This window comes from Alosa sapidissima, chromosome 9 (assembly GCF_018492685.1).
Source record: "Alosa sapidissima isolate fAloSap1 chromosome 9, fAloSap1.pri, whole genome shotgun sequence".
In the NCBI taxonomy this organism is placed as follows: Eukaryota; Metazoa; Chordata; class Actinopteri; order Clupeiformes; family Clupeidae; genus Alosa; species Alosa sapidissima.
In genome coordinates this window covers 36,222,638-36,247,666 of record NC_055965.1, presented here as the reverse complement: position 1 = coordinate 36,247,666, position 25,029 = coordinate 36,222,638, and the positions used below count along the sequence as shown (strand labels likewise).

The 25,029-nt window shown below is 44.7% G+C and overlaps 1 protein-coding gene and 1 long non-coding RNA gene across 4 annotated transcripts in view; one reads left to right on the top strand and one right to left on the bottom strand.

Moving 5' to 3' along the window:
• Nucleotides 1–312: 312 nt before the first annotated feature.
• Nucleotides 313–24,218, top strand: LOC121719094. Its single transcript, XR_006034157.1, has 3 exons — nt 313–387; nt 8,874–8,875; nt 24,184–24,218. It is a non-coding gene; the product is annotated as an uncharacterized LOC121719094 (long non-coding RNA).
• rgs11 (regulator of G protein signaling 11) overlaps nt 11,952–25,029 on the bottom strand; it is a 21,437-nt gene continuing 8,359 nt past the window's right edge. For 2 of the 3 annotated variants that reach the window (XM_042104356.1, XM_042104357.1), the window contains exons 8-17: nt 24,667–24,748; nt 20,998–21,066; nt 20,353–20,376; nt 20,125–20,186; nt 19,131–19,244; nt 18,417–18,532; nt 15,589–15,676; nt 15,220–15,358; nt 13,098–13,180; nt 11,952–12,109 (exon numbers count right to left, since the gene is read on the bottom strand). In XM_042104356.1, coding sequence (XP_041960290.1) covers nt 11,989–12,109; nt 13,098–13,180; nt 15,220–15,358; nt 15,589–15,676; nt 18,417–18,532; nt 19,131–19,244; nt 20,125–20,186; nt 20,353–20,376; nt 20,998–21,066; nt 24,667–24,748 — 898 coding nt within the window. In that variant the 3' untranslated portion in view covers nt 11,952–11,988. The remainder of the gene's footprint in view (nt 12,110–13,097; nt 13,181–15,219; nt 15,359–15,588; nt 15,677–18,416; nt 18,533–19,130; nt 19,245–20,124; nt 20,187–20,352; nt 20,377–20,997; nt 21,067–24,666; nt 24,749–25,029) is intronic. The other variant, XM_042104358.1, reaches the window with a different exon arrangement.

The window sequence follows — 25,029 nt, the reverse complement described above, 5'->3', positions numbered from 1 at the left end:
TTTAATGTCAAGGTGAATGAACACATTAGTTACTGCTGCTTTGTCTAAAAGTACACATAATCATTAAGTTGCAGCTATATATTTGCCGCTACAATTACAGTGTTGTGTTGACCGTTTGCACAAACGAGGAGCTGAGAACCTACATTCCATGATTCACCGCTGAACTACGTTGTACCAGAAATGCGACTGAACGAACGATTCAGAACGAGTCATCTTTGCGAACTGAACGACGCAAACTGTGTCATGAGAACGAACAATAAAATCCACCTCTCGACCTTGTGAGTATGCACATGTACTGGGTGTTTCATGAAAATACCGCCGACAGCGAACTAACAACCAAAACGATGGTGTTTAGTTTGCCTTTGTAGCCATCTCTGGTTAGTCTTTGTATCGGCAGCAATTTCACACTGGTTTTAGTAGGAACTTTTGCCCATGAACACAACGGAAGTGGGCGTCTCTGTTTTCTAGGGCTTTAACGATATGTGATTCGAAACCGAAATCGCGATACTCATATCCACGAACCGGTGAAAAGGCAGAACCACGACACACCCTTTCTAGTGTTTCACACAGTGCTTTTGCAGCTTACGCATACATCTCCCACTTTACTTACCGGTAGGCTACATTGTCCAAAAATAAATAAATAAATACATTTCATACCTCTCGTTGCTTTTATTGTAGTCTATGTGTTCAACTTTACCAAACAGTATAGAAGTAAACCCCCTCTCCTTGCCCCGGCCTCTCTCTTGCAATGGACACGCGCAACTCGACAATCCAAATAAAACAATCGTGAAAGCATAGTAGATGACTGGCTAAATTACTATTAAATCCGCTTAGCATCATTAGCATGCTGCATATATTTGTTTAAAACTCCTGCATTCAAGTTGACTGATCATCTCAATTAGCCTAGAAATCTAGACATTCCTTAGCCCGGGCTAGTCTAGCAACTCTCCGTTGGCTTGTGAGCTGGAAAAATTAAACTTCGATAGGGCCAATCACATCGTTTATGGAGACGTTAAGCGGGCTTAACATAATGATTGATAGCAAACAGCGTGACACGAGTTAAGCTTGTTTTAAGTTGGCAAAAGTTTGAACTAGCCAACTACCTCCGCTGGTGGGAAACGCATGGGACTCATGAGTTGTAGCGCTGTCGTATTGCGTGCAGAGGAAATTTGAAAGACAACCGATTGTCCCGCCCCTCTGACTGAGCAGTCCCCAGACACTATATTTTAATGTGGGTCTGGCTCGTCAGGCTACATCTCAATACCAATGTTTCCCAAAAGGGCCTGTCTCACGTAACACGAGCTTCCTGAACAAGTACTACCTTGAAATTTAAACATGGGGTAGAGGACAGATTTTTCAGTCCCGCTCCCGCATTAATGTGTCATTTTTAGTCCCCGCTCCTGCCCGCATCTGTAACATGATGTCCCGGTCCCGCCCACTAAAGCCTGCATGCAGGAGGGACAGCCTATTCAGTTTTTCTTTCTGTCTCACAAAAGGAGCACACACACCTAAGAAAGACTCCAGATGTCAGTTTCTTGGTTCTGAATAACAACTGAAGTAGGCCTAGTCTCGTGCCCTCTTCCTCTGTTATGCTTTCGATTTCGAGTTTTGACAATGAGCAGCAGGAACAAATTGAACCCACGTAGGCTAAATGACAATATAGGCTATAGGACTGCTATCCATCAGTTATGCTTAAACCCCGTTTTTTAATGATGCCTAACAGAACATCCAGCTGAACTATAGTTATGAACACTACACTTTAATCATTTCCATAGTTAATTTTACGCACATATTTAATTTGCGGGAGTGCAGTGAATCATTGGTTTGTCCCGCACCCGCGAACGCACCTCTCTCATCCCGCCCGCTCCCGCAAAGAGCTTTTAAAAGTTGTCCCGCGCCGCACTCTTTTGCGTCGGGACCCGCGGGTCTACCGCGGGAGTGCAGACCTCTAACATGGGGAAAATGAACAGTCCAATCAGTAGACTATGATAAGCTAGCCAACTATGCTACTTGTTTACAATATTTCCAGGCTTCAACCAGACAGCTGAATGTGGTAGAGTTGTAATAAAAAATTGTAGGCTATAGGCTAATCTGCATAAAGTGTGCCGTCATAAATATCAGACATTCAGATTTCTCTCTTTTTATATCAGGAAGTTAAGCGTTTGCAGCGAATTTAGTCACGATTAGTCGAGCGACGAGTAAGAATGAACAGGTATGATAAGGGATCAGACTCCAAAAATAATTCTGTGGAAATGGATGGATTCCAGTTTCTTCCTGTACAACACGTAGACCTACTGCTGTTGGTACAAATAGGCTACTGCGTATTAGTAATAATACCCACCCAACACAATAAGGTTCCCTCTAGCGCCCGATGGGCCTCACCATATAACCCACCCGCACACCGATATGATGCACACAACGCAGTTAGCTTTGATACGGACTATGAAATGGGAGACATAAACAGTGGCGTACACAATGCTCAGCTTCTCACGCTATGTAGCTCACACCGTTCGTGATAAACACCACAGCTCTGCATAAACTTGGACCTCAACAAACACTCCAGCAAACATTCATCTGGACGAAGATGGCAAGGGGCCTGTGCAAACACACACAATCATCTGCTCTCCCACCTATAGCCTACCTAACGGGGCTATATCCAGGTGCACTGCAATCAATGAGATTCCCCCTACGTCACTACAAGCGACACACCTCCCGACGTCATTCCCGGGGATACCCCTTGACACCACACTATGTTTTTGTGCACACAATTTAATTTCTTCGAGCCCTCGTTTTAATTATTCGTGGGTGCGTTTTAGTAGATCGAGATCTCGAATATACTATAACATGCTCATGTTTACATGTGTCAAGACAATATTGAGTGCACGTTTTACAAATTGTGACCACGTTTAAGTCGATCATGCACCTAATGTTCTATAACCATGTTCACAAATTGTGCTCTCGTTTTAATAAATCGTGCCCTCTTTTTAGTAAATTGTGTGCTCGTTTTAGTAAATAGTGCACTCGTTTAATAAATTGTGCCCTCGTTTTACTATGCTTAAAATGAGAGCTCAATTTAGTAAAATGAAGTAAAACGAGAGCACAATATTGTAAATTGTGCACACAATTTAGTAAAACGAGTGCACAATATAGTTAGTAAAACGAGCGCACATTTTGCACAACATGCAAAACATTTTACAGGACAGGAACACAAAGCACTGGGCAAATCATAGTTTTGAAATTGACCTAGCGTTGTTGCATTGTTGCGTTTACACTTGTACACTCATCAGAAGACCACAGTGGGTGTTTGGGGACATAAAGCTATAGATTTGGGGCAGCCGTGGCCTACTGGTTAGCGTTTCGGACTTGGAACCGGAGGGTTGCCGGTTCGAACCCCGACCAGTAGGCACAGCTGAAGTGCCCTTGAGCAAGGCACCTAACCCCTCACTGCTCCCCGAGCGCCGCTGTTGTTGCAGGCAGCTCACTGCGCCGGGATTAGTGTGTGCTTCACCTCACTGTGTCCTGAGTGTGTTTCACTAATTCACGGATTGGGTAAATGCAGAGACCAAATTTCCTTCACGGGATCAAAAGAGTATATATACTTATACTTCTACTTATCATAGATTTGAAATAGCAGGGAGCAAATCCCAAAAGTGTCACATATATATAAAAAGTCCCATAGGCCAAGGTAGTGATGGATTTTATCGTTTGTTCTCATGACACAGTTCGCATCGTTCAGTTCGTCAAGATGATTCGTTCCGAATCGTTCGTTCAGTCGCATTTCCGGTACAACGTAGTTCAGCGGTGAATCATGGAATGCAGGTTCTCAGCTCCTCGTTCACAAACGATCATGCAAACGGTCAACACAACACTGTAGTTGTAGTGGCAAATATAAAGCTGCAACTTCATGATTATGTGTACTTTTAGACAAAGCAGCAGTATGTGTTCATTCGCCTTGACTTTAAATTGACATATTGAAGGTAAATAGAGTACTGCTAGACCAGCTAATTTCTTTGTTTAAAATGTGTTCATTCATAAAGGAACAAAGACCCAGTATAGTAGGCTTGGCAGAAATATTATATTGATGAAAAGGTTTCAAGACCCCATTTTGCCTAGGCTACAGATAATCACTCTGGGGCAAACCAAGAACGAGTGACTGACTTAACGAGAACGACAGACCTAAGTCAAACAGGTGGGGATCTTCGCATGAGAACGAATGAACCAACGAGACGGATTGAAGAGACATCCAATTATTTTATTAACCTGGCATGATACAGAAAATACAAAGACAGCATGTATTTACCATTAGACAGATATTTAAATGTAAATGCCAATATTGAAATGCAAAATGGAGTTGTTAATGTAAACCATTATCATTATTTTGTATCGTATGCTCTCCCACTAGTCTCACTAGCCCATTTGTTTTTTTTTCTTCATGAAAACGGTTGCTATGCATTCCTGCCCCTCATTGGCTAATTTGATGAGAATGTTTTAGAAACAATACAGACAACAGCATACGATTGGTTGGCCAGAGAATGCCTCATTTGGCTCTCGCCCTCGGAAGCTCAGAGCTGGGCCATAGGCATTCACAGCAGCACTAGGTCAGTGTGATTCAGCGACGAACGAAAGAACAAACAAGAACTGGAAAGGCGAATCAGTTTTGGTCGTTCATTTTAAAGACCCGTTCGAACTAACTGATTCGTTTGCGACCGACCTACCACTAGGCCAAGGTGAGAGATTTCAATTTGATTCAGGCCACTATAGGGAGCAATGAAGAGTAACTACTTATTAGGCTTTTGTAGTGATTCAGCTTTCAGGAGGATGGGACTAGGAACTATAGGCTACCCAGATAGCAAAGGGGCGTTGAATCCACGTTGAATCAACCTCCGCCGCTTCAAACAAACGTGGATTCAACGCCCCTTTGCTATCTGGGTAGGTTATGTTATAGTCATAATTTCCCATTTTAATTTTCTTTAGAAGTTTCCATTTGTGTCAGCTTCTCTCACTCCTGAAGAAGCTCTATGATTGAAAGCTAGAATAAAATAAAATATAATTTTGCACAGATCTGAGTGCAGATTCTTTATCCTTTGTTTGCCTGTCAGCGTCTCTGAAAAATGTCAGCATTACAAAGGACTGTATTATGATTGTAAAATGTCAGCATTACATAGGACTGTGTTATGATTATATTGTTCTACTCACGGTCACCGTTGTATATGCGGAAGAGTTTAACTTAAATCCAAATGACTGATTGTCATTTATTCCTAAGTGGCTGATCTCCACACATCGGCTGCCTGCCCCCTTCTGCATAGCCCTCCACAGGGTGACTGTTGTTGTGCTGCCTCCCTGGCTCAGGTTTATGTCCCTCAGTGGTACCCCTGATACGGACCTGCCGTATTTCTGCACCAAGTTAATTTGAGTTAATTGTATGTCCCTCAGTGGAACAGGGGTTCCCCTGATACAGACCTGCCGTATCTCTGCAACCCACGGGAACACAGACAGGTGTTATTAAATGTTGCTAAACACCATGGGCTTAGCCTAAACTAATACAAAATCCTCCACAATTACAGCTTTGACACTTGAAATAGGCCTAATGTAGTGTAGTTAGGTTTAAGCTACTTACTTCAGTAATTTTGCCTGCAGTTTTTGCATTTTCTATCGACATTGTCGGGGGGGGGGGGGGGGGGGGGGGGCACATTAGGGTTTTGGCTCTGTCAACAATCTCTAAGCTGACGGTCATCTTATGATTTAAAGCTTGACGTGTTAGCATTATAATATACTCAACCATCTCGTAACACGAGCTTCCTGAACACGTACGTCTGGTCCTCATATGATTTAAAGCTTGACGTGTTAGCATTATAACCATCTCGTAACACGAGCTTCCTGAACACGTACGTCTGGTCCTCATATGATCTAAAGCTTGACGTGTTAGCATTATAACCATCTCGTAACACGAGCTTCCTGAACACGTACGTCTGGTCCTCATATGATCGAAAGCTTGACGTGTTAGCATTATAACCATCTCGTAACACGAGCTTCCTGAACACGTACACCTGGCTCTCCGCCCCTCTCTCCCTTCCAAGCAGGATGTGCGCAGACTTCCCATCAGTTAGTGCACACTGATTGATTGAAAATCTTTATTGACATGATGTATTTTGTACAGAAGATGATTCTTATATATAAATAAATAAGTGAAATGAATGTAGAATTATCAGTCAAAAGGATAAACACAATAAAGCCATAGGGCTCCTTTCCATTGTGGTTGACAACTGACCAGGTAGCACCTACTGTGTCCCCGAATGTGAAAGCAGTGGCAATTGGCCTAAAAAGTCACGGTCACACGTTTCTGCAGTTTTGGCATTTGCTATTGACATCACCAGGAAGGGGGAACACAGTAGAGCTTTGGCTCTGTCAACGACTTCCGAGCTGACAGTCATCTCGTAAGACTTGAAACTGAAAGTGTTTTCGTTATAATATGCTCTAGACTTGTAAAACGAGGTTCTTGAACACATAAGTCTTGTCATCCACGACTTTGCCTTCCTTGCCTATCGGAAGGGTCAGTATGTACAGACTTGCTATCAGTGAGAGCACACTGGTTGTTGGTCAACCAGATAGCAACTACTGTGTCCCCGAATAAGAATGAGGTTGCGAGAGGCCTAGAACTCGTGGCCACACACTTTAGCCTGGTGGGAGGCTTCACGTTTGACAAACCACTCTTTGATTTCTCGTTCATCTAAAATGTAACACACAGTAGGCTACATGTATGTGTAATTAAGCATAATCACAGTCAAGTTGTTGTAGGTTGCACCAAGTTTTACACCGAACAACAAAGAGAGGACAGGAGAGGATCATGTGATGGGATAATCAAGCCTGATTGGCTGCCAGCTGAACAAAGAGTGGACAGGAGAGGATCATGTGATGGGATAATCAAGCCTGATTGGCTGCCAGCTGAACAAAGAGAGGACAGGAGAGGATCATGTGATGGGATAATCAAGCCTGATTGGCTGCAAGCTGAACAAAGAGAGGACAGGAGAGGATCATGTGATGGGATAATCAAGCCTGATTGGCTGCCGGCTGAACAAAGAGAGGACAGGAGAGGATCATGTGATGGGATAATCAAGCCTGATTGGCTGACGGCTGAACAAAGAGTGGACAGGAGAGGATCATGTGATGGGATAATCAAGCCTGATTGGCTGCCAGCTGAACAAAGAGAGGACAGGAGAGGATCATGTGATGGGATAATCAAGCCTGATTGGCTGCCAGCTGAACAAAGAGGATGTAGTGCAGGTAATGGCCTCCTTACACCAAACAACTTTGACAAGATTTGGGAAAGATTCTTGAAAGATTGGAGTTTTTTAACTAATGTCACCCATTTAAGCTTTACTCAAAAGACTACAATCTTTCATGAATCTTTCCCAAATCTTCTCAAAGTTGTTTGGTGTAAGGAGGCCATAAGTTGATGCTTGAGCCATGTAGCTAATGATATAAAATGTAATAATAACTTTTTAAGATTCAATATGTCTTTATTGGTATGTATGCTATTATTGTAGCTCATGAGAAATTGTCATGGTTTCGTCCCTACATTGCAGCACTGTAGCCTGTTTTAGCCAGGGCCTACGATTTGTTAACCTGACTCTCGCCAGATGAATTTCGTTCCGTCTAGCTCCACTCACATCCATCTGGGATCGGTTCCGTTGAGAGTGATTTCAGCACAAGATTGTATGGTAGAGCCAATCAGGACGCAGGGCGGGAGTTTCATAGATGTGACGTAGTGTAGAAGCGACTGAGACTGTTATCAGCATCAGCGGGTTGGCTTCGATGTGAGTGGTTTAAGTAGCACGTCAATAGATGACGGACAAGTGGCTTATCCAATCATATGCAAGCATTTTTTGATTAGGCCCAGCCTTCTGAAGCACCACTCCAATGGATTGATCCCAGATGGAAGAGTCCATTTTTTTTAAAAAGGGTCCTATGTTCCCCGGTCCCATACAAAGCACTCCAGGTACAGGTACACTCCCCATTCCGTTGGGGAAAAAGACGGGTATACCCAATTTCCACAGGTTTTCAGATAGGCTATTATCTGTGTGGTTATTCCATCGACTGTATACAACCCACACTTGTTGATTGTAGGCCTACTTTTTTATGTTTTTTCAAGAATCAGAAGTAGCCTAAGCTAGCCTGCAAGTGTTAATGCTTAGGATAGGCTATAGGTGCTAGTCTACTATTCTCCAATATGTTCTCCACCAACCCTGTTAAAATGTCTTGAAAAGACTGGAAGACCTCTGGAAAATCTTCTGAAGTAGCCTAGCCTCTGCAGTGTCTTCAAACTAGGTTCTTCAAATGCTATTTTTAGTCGCTTACGAAATGGTCATAATTTGGTCATTTAAGTTATGCCAAAGTCCTTTTGGGCAAGTCCCTCCACTCGGCGGCCAAATGGGAACGCTTTTTGGGCACTCGTCGGGCATCCATTTCGGCAGAAATGCGCGTGGGCAAGGCTTCACGACACCAGTCTTGCTCCAGAGGCGAGATCACAACACATGACTGGCACGATGTCTTCACAACACACCATATGATTGGCTCAATGTATTCACATGTCGACGTTTTGCCAAGGAAGGGGTGTGATATGTGTAGTAACGGCCATTGGCGTTACAAACTAGCCCCATGCATTTCTATGGAGGATGTTTTGAGTGCTGTGTCTCCTCATTAGAAAGTCTCTGTTTATGCTCCCCGCCAACTGCCGCCCTCCTTCTCCTCCGTCGGCGAGCGGCTTTCGTCGTTTTTTTCACTAGCCCTTACAAGGGCTGCATCGGAGTCTTCTGGCTGCCCCTGTCCTGCGGTCTGGTCTTAGCAGGACGGGGGCACCGTTCCCGAGCAGAAAGGCGTCCTCCATTTTGCCTTCTGACACCATTGTAATGTTTCTTGAAAGAACCAGTCACGGGATGTTGTCACTGAGCTTTATTTAGTGAACTGGGGCAGGGACACAGACAACAAATACAGCACACACTAGGCAGGTCAAACACAACAGGGGTGGACGCAGCCACCCACACGAGAAGGGTCACACACGAGGGAGAACTGAAAGGATAAACACGAAGCACTGGAAACACATAAATGGCAAATAAGGACATTATTACACACAAAACAAACCCCAATGTCCCTCCAGTCTGTCCCAGCAGTGTGTGTGTGTCCGTCCCAGCATGCACTGCTCACGGAGCCGCAGCTGCACGTCTTTGGCGCCGACGTTACAACATTTTATGTTAAGAAATAGGAGGCGGGAAGCCCCGTTTTACGTTACGAGTTACTAGTGAAAGAAATGTTCTTATCACTCCAATTCCCGTGTTTTGTTAAATGTGCGCTTGTGCAAAAGTAATTCTCTCCACATAGCTACTCCTAAGCCATCACATGTGTCAGCATAACAGGCTGCATTACGGAGGAGGTCTTAGTTCTAAGATATTCCATGAATTCAACTCCAATCCGTCACCGATTTACTGCTGTTCCGTGCTATGGCACCACAAAAACGTACACATGTAAATCCTCACAGCCCTAACCTTAAGAAAGCTTCTAACCGCTGAGTTAGAAGCCTGGGCTTTTAGCTCAGTGGTTAGAGCGTTCGACTACCATGCCGGTGTGTGTGCAGTGTTTCCCACAGAATTGAATTCGCAGAATTTACTTGAATGCAACAGTTTTTAACACATTGGCACAGCGTGGTTATGATGCTAACCAGATTTAAGCACAATTTAGTAGCTGTAAAAATCATCGTGTGGTGGTCAATGTGGATATTGTGGTGGGCCGCCACAAATAAGTCAATGTATGGGAAACACTGGTGTGGAGGTGTGCGGGTTCGAGGGCCGTGAGCGGCGGACGAATTACGACCTCGGTTACATACACAAGACTTGACGTGTGTAGCCACCACTCGCGTTCAAATTGATAAATGCCACCATTTGCATGGAAATTAACGTTGGCCTGTCCTACTCCTGCTTTGTGTCGCACATCCGATTCGTAAATGAGGGCTATATTTTCATACCGCCATATATGTTACATGAACAAATGATTTGAAAAAGGGAGTATGTAGGCTATATTTTCATGTTTTCATGTCATACCATGTTACATCAGAAAGTACTATACATATACTAAACAAATGATTTGAGAAAAGGTGGTGTGTGTTTCTTTATTGTTGTTTGTGGTTTACATAAACACAAATAATTTCAGAAAAGTAGTCTGTTTCTTTATTGTTGTTTATTGTTTTTCATTCATGCTTCACAATTTGCTTCGGAAAGGTAAAGGTCTGCAAAACTATCAAAAGGTCAAAACAGGTGTATATGTGTGTGTGTGTATGGTGTGTGCGTTTACAGCAGGTGTCCGTGATCAGCCGCAGTTATGTCATGCTTGTCACACACACACACAGTGTTCCCACGGGTCATTGAATTTCTGGAATATCATGGCATTTTAGAAAGCATATTCCAGACATGGAAAGTCAGGGAATTGTATCATTTTTGGGGCAAATGGAATATCAGAGAATTTTGTTGTAGCAGTTTAAAATTTACTTGCCAGAATACATTAATACAAATATATTTCCATGCAGAATTTGTGTATCTGCTAATTAGCTCTACTGCTTGCTTGAGTAGGCCAACTGTGTTTATTCAGTGCCCATTTATTCATCCCCGCTCTAAAAAAGTAAAAGATTCTTGACTGCTACGCAGGTGCTCTGAAATTTGGTCGGTATATTGTACTGTTCATTATATAGTAAGTCTTGGAAATTCAGTGTTTTTTGTCAGGGAAAGTCATGGAATTTTACATTTGACTTTGAGTGGGGACCCTGCACACAGTCTCGGGGGCACTTCCTGTCTTCCACATACGGGGTCATGGGTCGTTACCTGATCCCACCCTCTCTCCCTCTCCCTCCCTCCCACCTTCTCTCTCTCTCCCTCCCACCCTCTCCCTCTCTCCCTCCCACCATCTCTCCCCCCCCCCTCTCTCTCTCCCACCTTGTATCTCTCTCTCTCCCTCCCCTCCCTCTCTCTCTCCCACCTTGTATCTCTCTCTCTCCCTCCCCCCCTCTCTCTCTCCCACCTTGTATCTCTCCCTCCCCCCCTCTCTCTCTCTCTCCCTCCCTCTCTCTCTCTCCCTCCTTGTATCTCTCTCTCCCACCTTGTATCTCTCCCTCCCCCCCTCTCTCTCTCTCCCTCCCTCTCTCTCTCTCTCTCTCTCTCCCTCCCACCCTGTCTCTCTCTCTGCCCCCCCGTCAATTCAATTCAATGAGTTTTATTGGCATGACTGTGCACTGTACAATATTGCCAAAGCATTAACATTTAAAATAAAGCATTAACAGTAAAATAAACAGTAGTAATAGTGTTAATAATAGTAATTATATATATGATTTTCAATAATAGTAATATTAATAACGATTAAATAAAAAATAAATTATTAGACAATAACTAAAGTATAAAATAGACCATGGCCTCATTCCTTAATGTGTGTGTGTGTGTGTGTGGTCTAATGAACATGATTGTTCTTCAAGAGGACCAATAGGCCTCATTCCTTAATGTGTGTGTGTGTGGTCCATTACTTCCCATGTATTTCATAATCCCCCATATAACCCAGGTTAGGTAGGCTAAACATAAACGTTCAAGAGCGTGTTTAACTTAATCACTTTTTTGCTAAATTATGGTGCTGCTTAACTTTACTGTTTATTTAGTTAAACTGTTAAACGGGCGGTTTAAAGGATGTTATGAAAGCTGCCTTAAATGATTAAAAAAACCTCTTCTTGCTTAAAGGGATATACACCAGGAAACACACCTTTTCCCCAATCTGTGTGTGTGTGAGCGAGTGAGTGAGTGTGTGTGTGCGTATGTGCGTGCGTGTCGGTGTTTGTGTGTGGGTGTGTGTGCGTGTGTGTGTTTTTATGTGTGTGTGTGTATGTGTGCGTGTGTGTGATTGTATGTGTGTGGGTGTGTTTGTATGTGTGTGTGTGGGTGTTTGTGTGTGTATGTGTGTGTGTTAGGCCTGAGACTGCTGCTGCTGCCTGGAGGACTGTGCCTTCCCATCATCCTCTCCTGCGTGAGTCACCATCGCGGGGGAGGGGCTTGAGTGGCGCTGGCGCCGCATGAATGGAAACACACTAGAAAAAACACACACACATGAATACACACATGTACACACGCACGCATAAACACACATGTACACACACATACATGTACACACGCACGCACATGAATACACACATGTACACACGCACGCATAAACACACATGTACACACACATACATGTACACACGCACGCACATGAATACACACATGTACACACGCACGCATAAACACACATGTACACACACACACACATACATGTACACACGCACGCACATGAATACACACATGTACACACGCACGCATAAACACACATGTACACACACATACATGTACACACGCACGCACATGAATACACACATGTACACACGCACGCATAAACACACATGTACACACACATACATGTACACACGCACGCACATGAATACACACATGTACACACGCACGCATAAACACACATGTACACACACACACACATACATGTACACACGCACGCACATGAATACACACATGTACACACGCACGCATAAACACACATGTACACACACATACATGTACACACGCACGCACATGAATACACACATGTACACACGCACGCATAAACACACATGTACACACACACACACATACATGTACACACGCACGCACATGAATACACACATGTACACACGCACGCATAAACACACATGTACACACACACGAACACACACACGTACACACGCACGCACATGAATACACACATGTACGCACGCACAAACACATACACACATGAATACACACATGTACACACACACAAACAAACATCACCTAGCTCAAACATGGGCTTGTGATGGGCAATGTCCCTCCATCTCTCTCTCTTTCTCTATCTCTTTCCCACCTCTCTCTCTCTTTCCATCTCTCTCTTTCCTACCTCTCTCTCTCTCTTTCCATCTCTCTCTCTTTCTCTATCTCTTTCCATCTCTCTCTCTCTCTCCTCCCTCTTTTCATCCCCCTCTCTTTCTCTCTTCATCCCTCTCTCCTTACCTCTTCTTGGTCTCTTGTGGGACGACGGCTTTGGCCAGCAGGCTCTTGTACAGATCAGACTTGAGGTAGCGAGGGTAGGAGTCCTGTTACACACACACACACACACACACACAACACACACACAACACCACATCAGATCAGACTTCAGGTAGCGAGGGTAGGAGTCCTGTTACACACAGGGGCGCCTAAATACCACCTGAGGCCCCTGGGCTACATGTCTTTAAGCCCCCCCCCCCCCATACCGCAAATATTAATTAGCCTATGATTAAATACCCGGCCAGTGCGCTTTTGGTTAATAAAGCCTAACAGTAGCCTATCATTATTGAGCCTATGTAAAACATTTATATAAACATGAACAGAAAGCCCTCCTTAACCACGTCATCTACCCATGACATCGCTTATCAAAAAGGCTAGCCTACTGCACGAAAACAAGCGTTGAACTTTTACAACACTGGCTGTAGCAGGCTAAGTTAAAAGATGGGCTACACATACAGTATGGACGTTTCAAGCTTTCAAACGTGCATGTGTTTGTCGTGTCGGGGGGGGTTGGCCAGGAGTTTTTTTTTTTATTATTCTGTCTACATAACACACCATTTTTTAAACGCAGATTGGGAGGGACATAAATACTTTTAGCCTACAGAACAAGCAGCTGGCTCATGTGACGTGAACATTGGCTAGGCCTACCTTATGCATTATCACTACGTAGGCCTACCCTACATGGAGACATTTCTCACGTTATTCCACTGCTTGGTTGAATTTCCCATTGTCCTACGTAATTTAGAACGACCATTAACCGTATGTTATCTGCACACCTATGAAGTAGATCCAATTTTTTTGGCCGTATTACACTTGTATATTAATTCGCCGAGCTCGTTGTGAAGTTTAAATGAACTGTCACGTTGCATCCGAGCTGTAAAATGCAGACGTTCAGAACATTGTAACATATGAAGGAGGTGGCTTTTAGCTAGATGGATGACAGCAGGCCAAGTAAAAGCGATGTTTCCAAGCTAAAGTTCATCAGAATCTTGGGATACGCCCGCTTGACAACGGGAGAGATAGAACTAACGACTGGCCTGTAGAGTCCTGTTACACACACACACACACCACATCAGATCAGACTTCAGGTAGCGAGGGTAGGAGTCCTGTTACACACACACACACACACACACCACATCAGATCAGACTTCAGGTAGCGAGGGTAGGAGTCCTGTCACACACACACACACACACACACACACACACCACATCAGATCAGACTTCAGGTAGCGAGGGTAGGAGTCCTGTCACACACACACACACACACACACCACATCAGATCAGACTTCAGGTAGCGAGGGTAGGAGTCCTGTCACACACACACACACACACACACACACACACACACCCCACATCAGATCAGACTTCAGGTAGCGAGGGTAGGAGTCCTGTCACACACACACACACACACACACACACCACATCAGATCAGACTTCAGGTAGCGAGGGTAGGAGTCCTGTCACACACACACACACACACACACACACACACACACACACACCACATCAGATCAGACTTCAGGTAGCGAGGGTAGGAGTCCTGTCACACACACACACACACACACACCACATCAGATCAGACTTCAGGTAGCGAGGGTAGGAGTCCTGTCACACACACACACACACACACACACACACCCCACATCAGATCAGACTTCAGGTAGCGAGGGTAGGAGTCCTGTCACACACACACACACACACACACACCACATCAGATCAGACTTCAGGTAGCGAGGGTAGGAGTCCTGTTACACACACACACACACACACACACACACTTTCTTATGGAGTAGTTGAAGTTATGGAGCAGCATTTCTCAATGTGAGGGGGATAAATGTTGCCCCCACCTGGTGATGAAATCCCCCCTCCATCCCCCAACAAATCACACCCTGGATGAGAGCATGTGATTGGCCGGCTGTAGTCATGTGACGTGTGTTGAGAGCATGTGATTGGCTGGCTGTAGTCATGTGACGTGTGTTGAGAGCATGTGATTGGCTGGCTGTAGTCATGTGACGTGTGTTGAGAGCATGTGATTGGCTGGCTGTAGTCATGTGACGTGTGTTGAGAGCATGTGATTGGCTGGTACCTTCTTCATGAGGAAGTAGATGTGGAGCTGGGCGTCGTCCAGTACGAAGCGGTGCGGACGCTTGATGCCCTCGAGAGTCTTTTCCATCGTCTTGCTGTCGATGTTCACCCAGCGGCTTGCCCCCGGCGCCAGGAACATCCTACACACACACACACACACACACAGTAACACACACACAGTAACACACACACACACACAGTAACACACAGTTACACACACACAGTAACACACACACACACACAGTTACACAAGCACACACACACACACACACACTCACACACACACACACTTACACACACACACACACAGGTGAGAGGGAAAGTGTGTGTTGTGTGTGTGTGTGTGTGTGTTGGTGTGTGTTGTACACACTTGTACACTTCCTCCACTTTGCTGCTGATCTTGGAGCTCTCTCCATGCCTCACGTCTTCACAGGCCTGCCAGAAACATAAGTTCTCCGCTGCAGAAGAAAACACACACTCACACACACACACACACACACACACACACAGTCACAGTAACACACACACACACACACACACACAGTCACAGTAACACACACACACACACACACACACACAGTCACAGTAACACACACACACACACACACACACAGTCACAGTAACACACACACACACACACACACAGTCACACACACAGTAACACACACACACACACACACACACACACACAGTCACAGTAACACACACACACACACACACACACAGTAACACACACACACACACACACACACACACAGTCACAGTAACACACACACACACACACAGTAACACACACACACACACAGTCACACACACACAGACACACACACACACACAGTCACACACACACACACAGTCACACACTTCAGGTGATTGGTGAAATATAAACTAGATGTACCGCAGAGCGGTACAAAATATGACCGCCGCCCAGTCCAGCACATTTTTTCCACAAAAAGAAATCACGCTGAAAGGCCTATATGATTCTAACTGTCTCACTAAATTGCATTATCCACACTCAATTCTCACTGGTATCTGCTAGACAACAAGTACCAAAACATGATTAGTTCATAGATTTCACATGTAAAATTCATTTTATACAACCCCATCTCCATCTTGCCTGTTTATAATTCTGAGAAATTCTTGATTGTTTGTGTTATGTTTATGTTATGTGTGTGTGTGTGTGTGTGTGTGTGTGTGTGAGTGTGTGTGTGTGTGTATGTGTGTGTGTGTGTGTGTGTGTGTGTGCGCGTGTGTGTGTGTGTGCGTGCGTGCTTGTGTTTGTGCCTGTGACATTACTGTGAATGTATGTGTGTGTGTGTGCATGCTTGTGTGTGTGCCTGCGTATGTGCCTGTGCATGCAAGCGTACATATGTCTACTGTGTGAGTATGTGTCATACGTATGATTACTGTGAATGTATGTGTGTGTGTGTGTGTGTGTATCTGTTTGTGCACATGTGTGCACATGAAATGGGTTAACATGACCCCTGGAGGCAAACATACGGAAAAAAATGGTCATCCTAGGCCCTACAGTTCTCAAGATATTCACAGAGAACTGTGTCTGCCCTACCCTCCTTTCGGGGGGTCCAGTCCAGCGGGGGGGCTACAGATCAAAACGAAAAATGACGGTTCCATGCTATCCATGTGGGGGTACATGCCCACCAAGTTTCGTGTACCCCGGTCTTTCAGTGTCCCGGGAATCCTTGTTGGTGTACGTCACTAAATGTACACATAAATTATTTTATTGTAAGGCCCCCCATGAACGAAAATACACAAAACTTGACATGCATTCGGAGGGTGTCATAATAATCCTACACTTTTAATTTCGTGCAGTTTTGACCTTGTCAGCCAGAGATATTGTGATGAAAACACCAAATTTTTGGCTTTTTAATTTTTAACTAGGTGGCGCTATACATGAAATAAGTGGTAATGGGATGGGTTGACATGCCCCCTTAAGACCAACACACATAAAAAAGATGGACCTCCTAGGCCCTACGGTTCTCGAGATATTCACAGAAAAACTGTCTCCGGCCACCTACAGGCCAGTTGGTGTATAGTAACATAAATTAATTTATTGTGTGGCCCCCCATGAACGGAATTCCACAAAACTTGGCGTGCATACAGAGGGTGTCATAATGATCATACACTTCCAATTCCGTGCAGTTTTGACTATGTTAGGTCACAAATACCTTCAATTACAACACCTCATTTTTACTTTTTTGTGTTTAACTAGGTGGCGCTATACATGAAATGAGTGGTTATGGAATGGGTTGACATGGCCCCTTGAGATCAACATACAAAAAAAAATGGTCCTCCTAAACCCTACGGTTTTCGAGATATTCACAGAAAACTGTGTCTGCCCTACCCTCCTTTCGGGGGGTCCAGTCAAGCGGGGGGGTTACAGATCAAAACGAAAAACGATGGTTCCATGCTATCCATGTGGGGTTACATGCCCACCAAGTTTCGTGTACCCCGGTCTTTCAGTGTCCTGGGACTCATTGACGGAAATTTGGGCATGCGAAAAAGAAAAAAAAAAAAAAAAATCTGACTAAACCTATATGACCGCCGCTTCGCTGCGCGGCGGTCATAATAATAGCGGTATATTTGGGGCAGCCGTGGCCTACTGGTTAGCGCTTCGGACTTGTAACCGGAGGGTTGGCGCTTCGAAACCTCGACCAGTAGGCACGGCTGAAGTGCCCTTGAGCACCTTTCCCCCCGCTGTTGTTGCAGGCAGCTCACTGCGCCGGGATTAGTGTGTGCTTCACCTCACTGTGTGTTCACTGTGCCGAGTGTGTTTCACTAATTCACGGATTGGGATAAATGCAGAGACCAAATTTCCCTCACGGGATCAAAAGAGTATATATTATACTTATACTTATACTGCTCATTAACAATTCACAAACTTTAAAGCTGATTTTCTAACTTGCTGAGATGGGGATAGCTTTCACATTTTAGCCAATATCTCTGGGTTGGCTAAACGGAATTGAACAAATGACCACTTGTTTAGACCTAAGGTGTGTGGATACACACACACACACTAAACTGAAATGACTGAAGCTGAATTGTGTGTGTGTGTATATCTCACCACTGAATTTTTTCTCCAGGTAGGTCATGAGTTCACGCCGTCTCACTGAATTCGTTCAGGTGTGTGTGTAACTGTGTGTGTGTCTGTGTGTAACTGTGTGTGTATGTATATCTCACCACTGAATTCTTTCTCCAAGTAGGTCATGAGTTCTCGCCGTCCCATTGAATCGTTCAGAAGCTCCATGAAGCTGAATCCCCAGCGTTCCACTCGAAGCTTTGTAGGCATGGTAACCCTGAGTGACACACACACACACACACACACACAGGAAACTGAATGCCCAGTATGCCATTTTGCTCTGTTGCTTTGTAGGCATGGAAACCCTTAGAGACAGACAAAAACGAGAACCATTTAAGTCCACCTTTAAATAGGAACTGCTAAAAGTCCACCTTTAAATAGGAACTGCTAAAAGTCCACTTTAAAATCAGAACCGCTAAAGTCCACCTTGTAATCAATACCTGTGTGTGTGTGTGTGTGTGTGTGTGTGTGTGTGTGTGTTCTCTGTTGGTTTAAAAGCGCCCATGGTGTGCTCTCTAAGGTCTCTATGACGTGACGTGAGCAGATGGTGGTGGCATTGTGTGAACACCAGAGGGCGACAGTGAGCATGTGAAATGGGAGCAGATGGTGGTGGCATTGTGTGAACACCAGAGGGCGACAGTGAGCATGTGAAATGGGAGCAGATGGTGGTGGCATCGTGTGAACACCAGAGGGCGACAGTGAGCATGTGAAATGGGAGCAGATGGTGGTGGGAACACCAGGGGGCGACAGTGAGCCAGAATGTGTGAGGCAGCAAGTGAGCTCTACTTAAAGATGTGTGTGTGTGTGTAACTTACTGTTCTGCGTTCATGCTCCAGTACTGAGTGTCGTCAGTGATCCACGGGTTGCTAGGGAGACACCCCTGCATGATGGGGTCATGGTCCTGGTACTGCTCACTGTACTTGACATAACTTCACACACACACACACACACACACACGTTATACTGCATATTGTGCTTATGGTCTTGGAACTGATCGCTGTAATTGACTACACACTCTTTACTAACTACTACCCACAAAACATTCCCATTCCACGCGCACACACACACACACGTACACACAGACACACACACACACACGTGCACACACACATGCACACACACACGTGCACGCACACACACACACACATGCACACACACACACACACACGTGCACACACATACACACACGTGCACACACACACACACGTGCACGCACACACACACACACACACACGTGCACACACACACACACACAGACACACACATGCACACACACACACGTGCACGCACACACACACACACATGCACACACACGTGCACACACACACAGACACACATATGCACACATACACACACGCACACACACACACGTGCACACACACACGTGCACACTCATACACACACACGTGCACACTCATACACACACACATGCACACACACACACACGTGCACACTCATACACACACACACGCACACATGCACGCACACACACACACACATACACACACACTAACACACACACACACATGTGCACATGTGCACACACACACACACACTAACACACACACACAACAGAGACATGGCCCAGTGGGCACAGAGAAATTGAAGATGCTTTAGCCGACTTCTCTTAAACCTGAGGGCCAGATATGACAAACAGAAGATCCCCCCTCCCACACACACACATGCAAACACACACACACACACAACACACATACACACACACACACACCCAACTACACAAATCACATACACAAACCTTTCTAGGCAAACAGAAGATATATACACACGCATAAACACACACACACAAACCTCTCAAGGCAAATGGAAGACTTCACTCGGTTCCGGCCCAGACCCCTTCGGTTCAGTTCAATCTAAAGAACACACACACACAAACACACACACACATACATACATACACACGCGCGCGCACACACACACACACACACACCAGTGGATATAGTGCATCAACATCTACAGTACTGCTGTCTGATGAGATAGGTAACAGGATATGATATCACAGAAAGGTGATGTCATTACCTCCTTCTTGTAAAAGTCACTATTCTGTCCTGAAAAAGACATCAGAGGTAAAACGTGTTAAACCAAAACACACACACAAACACACATAAACACAAACACATACACACACACACACACACACACACATAAACACAAATGTAAAAAGTGTAGAGATGTCAAGATGTATATGCGCAAACATCTACAGAAATGTAAATAAATAAATTAGATTGATATTAACTAATTAAATAAATGAATAGATAAATGAGTAAGATTGATATGCAAAATGTTGAGAATAATGAGTTGTTATTTTCACATCCGTAAACAGACCAGTGGCTCTTTAGGAGTGAAGGAGTGAAGTACTCACATTGCAATGGATGAGTGTGGAGGGAGAGAGAGAGAGAAAGAGAGAGAGGGGGGAGAGAGAGAGAGGGAGGGGGAACAGAGAAAGAGAAATATGAGAACATGCTAAGAGATTCCTCAGGTTCCCCAGTTAGATGGTCATTATGTTCCCCAGTTAGATGGTCATTATGTTCCCCAGTTAGTTGGTCATTATGTTCCCCAGTTAGAGGCTCCTATGTATGTATAATGGGTACATAGAAAAGGCCAGCTATACTGCAGTCATAATAACATTATGCATGTGTGTGTGTGTGTGTGTACCATACACACCAGTTGTACTCGTGAGTTCTGTCCATTTTTTCTCTCTGGTCCTTCTTCCAAAATATCCATTAGCCCTGGCTACACACACACACACACACACACACAAAACACTTAGTGGTTATTTGGCACGTTACCATAGACGTTAGAATAGTGTGTTCTCTAGCATTCATATTACCATAGACGTTAAAAATAGTGTGTTCTCTAGCATTCCATATTACCATAGACGTTAGAATAGTGTGTTCTCTAGCATTCCATATTACCATAGACGTTAGAATAGTGGGTTCTCTAGCATTCCATATTACCATAGACGTTAAAATAGTGTGTTATCTATAGCATTCTAGGATGGACAGATCTCTTTAAGCATTTCAGGAATGTTTACAGGTTCAGATTGTGCATAGAAATACACACACACACACACACACACACACACACACACACATAAACATAGAACTACCTCAGCCATTTATTTATTGGCCTGACTTTTGTACTATTATATTGACTGTCTACTGTATGCACAATTGCACAATTTCAACCCAAATTTTGCTGCTCTTATTTCTTCATTGTATGTGCCTTCTTATTTACTTTTTATATTGTTTACTTGAATGTTATGTTTGTCTGTGGACCTAATTGGTAAAATATGTCTTGTCTCCACCGTGGGATAGTGGGAAACGTAATTTCGATCTCTTTGTATGTCTTGACATGTGAAGAAATTGACAATAAAGCAGACTTTGACTTTGACATAGACATACACACATACGCAGCCCTACACAATCTGTGTGATGGCATCCCACTCAGACTAAGTGCTCCAGTTTGTGCACACACACACACACACACACACATACACACACACACAGAACAGATGTGAAATGGAAGATGAGGCTCTCACATGGATTAGAGGATTTCCAGTCCTCACCACTTAACTCCTTAACTCCACACACACTTTCTCTCTCTCACACACACACACACACACTTTCTCTCTCTCTCACACACAGAGAGAGAGAGAGGAGGGATATGATAATGGCGTATTGATCACAGACTGATTAAGAAGAGCAGACAAGTATAGTGTTTCATGCTGTAGAGTGTTTGGCTGCGATGTGTGTGTGAGTGTGTGTGTGTGTGTGTGTGGATGTGTGTGAGAGTGAGGATTCAGTGTGTGTGAGTGTATGGCTGTGATGTGTGTGTGTGTGTGGGGGGGGGGGGGGGGGGTGAGAGAGAAGATTCTTTGTGTGTGTCTGTGTGTGTGTGTCTCAAACCGCATACTTCCGTCAGTACACTTCCGTCAGAACTCTTCCATCTACACACACACACACACACACACACACACACACACTGAACTCTTCCATCCGCACACACACACACACACACACACACACTGAACTCTTCCATCCGCACACACACTGAACTCTTCCATCCACACACACTCACACACACACACACACACACACAAACACACACACACACACACACACACACACACACTGAACTCTTCCATCCGCACACGCACACACACAAACACTGAACTCTTCCATCCGCACACACTCACACACACACACACACACACACACTGAACTCTTCCATCCGCGCAGTGCCCACATTTCAATGGTTAGTACTGTCTCATTATCTGCACTGTGTACTATGTAAGTGGTTAGTACTGTCCCAATATCTGCACTGGATACTTCAACTTAGTGTTTGAAGTAGGCAAGTAGGTGGTTGGAGACACACCCTATGTCTTGTTGCCAGGTTACAGGTTGTCTTCTCTCTGTAGTCTCTCGAGAGGTCATGTTCAACATAATTTGGTCTCGGTCTCTCATTCTCTCTCTCTCTCTCCCTCCCTCATTATCTCTCTCTCTCCCTCTCTCACTCTCTCTTTCTCTCTCACACACACACACACTCTCTCTTACACACACACACACACACACTCTCTCTTTCTCTCTCACAAACTCTCTCACACACACTCTCTCTTTCTCTCTCACAAACTCTCTCACACACACTCTCTCTTTCTCTCTATTTCTCACTCTCTCTTTCTCTCAATTTAATTGAGCTTCATTGCCAAAGCATCTTTCTCTCTCTCTCTCTCTCTCTCTGTGTGTGTGTGTGTGTGTGTGTGTGTGTGTGAGCTCATGTGCCCCTCTTGAGATTACCCTACTACAGATACATACTGTACACAGAACACACACACAGTGTGATACATATACACACACAGTCTCTCTCTCTCTCTCACACACACACATACACAGACACACACTCTTATGGAATCCTCTTAAACCTGGATATGGACTGAAAGCCTTGACCACATGACTACAGTAGACACACACACACACACACATGACTACAGCACACACACACACACACATGCAGATAGACATACAGAGAGAGAGAGAAAGTCTCCCACCACCAAATCTCTCCTGACACTGAAAGAGACAGGTGATTGTCCATCATAAATACTTTTTTTTTGTATTTTTTTATTCATAAAAAACAAAAGAAAGAGAGAGAGTGGTGTGTGTGTGCGCGTGTGTGTGTGTGTGCGTGGGTGTGTGCGCGCGCGCGTGTGTGTGTGTGCGTTTGTTCCACTCTAGTTACTCTTTTCTTGCTCTCTGCTTTTATGAAATGAAAGGCTTTCCTGCATTAGTGCTGTTTTTCAGTGTGTGTGTGTGTCGGTGTGTGTGTGTGTCTGTGTCGGTGTGTGTGTCTGTGTGTGTCGGTGTGTGTGTCTGTGTCGGTGTGTGTGTGCCTCTGTATGTGCGTGTCTGTGTGAAAGGCTGTCCTGACATCAGCTAACTCCCGCCGGCGCATAATTGTGACATAATAGTCGCCTTGGTTGTTCACACTGCGGCCGCATTGAAAAAAATCAAACCAGAAATGGGTCTGATCCAGGACCACATATGGAAGTGTTCTAAACCTGTGTCTGATCCAGGAACACATATGGAAGTGGTCTAAACCTGTGTCTGATCCAGGACCACATATGGAAGTGTTCTAAACCTGGGTCTGATCCAGGACCACATATGGAAGTGTTCTAAACCTGGGTCTGATCCAGGACCACATATGGAAGTGTTCTAAACCTGGGTCTGATCCAGGACCACATATGGAAGTGGTCTAAATCTGATTTAAAAAAAAAATCAGATCTGGGCAAGATTTGAGTTTTCACACTACTTCTGAAGAAGTCTGACCTGGTCACTTGACCCTGAAAAAAGTGAGTTAAGTATAAGTATATATACTCTTTTGATCCCGTGAGGGAAATTTGGTCTCTGCATTTATCCCAATCCGTGAATTAGTGAAACACACTCAGCACACAGTGAACACACAGTGAGGTGAAGCACACACTAATCCCGGCGCAGTGAGCTGCCTGCATCAACAGCGGCGCTCGGGGAGCAGTGAGGGGTTAGGTGCCTTGCTCAAGAGCACTTCAGCCGTGCCTACTGGTCGGGGTAATCAGATTTGGGTCACTTTTGCCTGCAGTCTGAACGTAACAGGGGTGAAGAGGTCTATGAGAGGTCAAAACGATTGGACTGTAAGCACACCAATCAGGGCTCAGCGCACAATTTGCTCTTAACTCCTTTTGGTTTTGTTGAGACTTGTTGGACCATTGTGAGCGTGTATGTGTATATGGGTCTAACCGGGGGTCTGTTTTGTAGAGACGTGTTGGACCATTGTGAGTGTGTATGTGTATATGGGTCTAACCGGGGGTCTGTTGACAAGCCAGAAGGCCTGCTCTTGACACTCCAACACAATGCGATCAGCCTTCCTCCGATGCTTTGATGCCCTACACACAAATATACACACACACACACACAAGGCATTACAATCATAATTTGAACACTGTTACCATACTAAATGTATGAAACACTTATTTTGTTGAGGGTGTGGTTGCCTAGCAACGCCCTCATGTGTAGCCTCACGTTAGCTTCCAGTAGTCTCACGCTAGTTAGCCACCACAGACTGTATATAAAGCCATGTGTAGCACCACGCTAGTTAGCCACCATAGACTGTATATAAAGCCATGTGTAGCCGCACGCTAGTTAGCCACCATAGACTGTATATAAA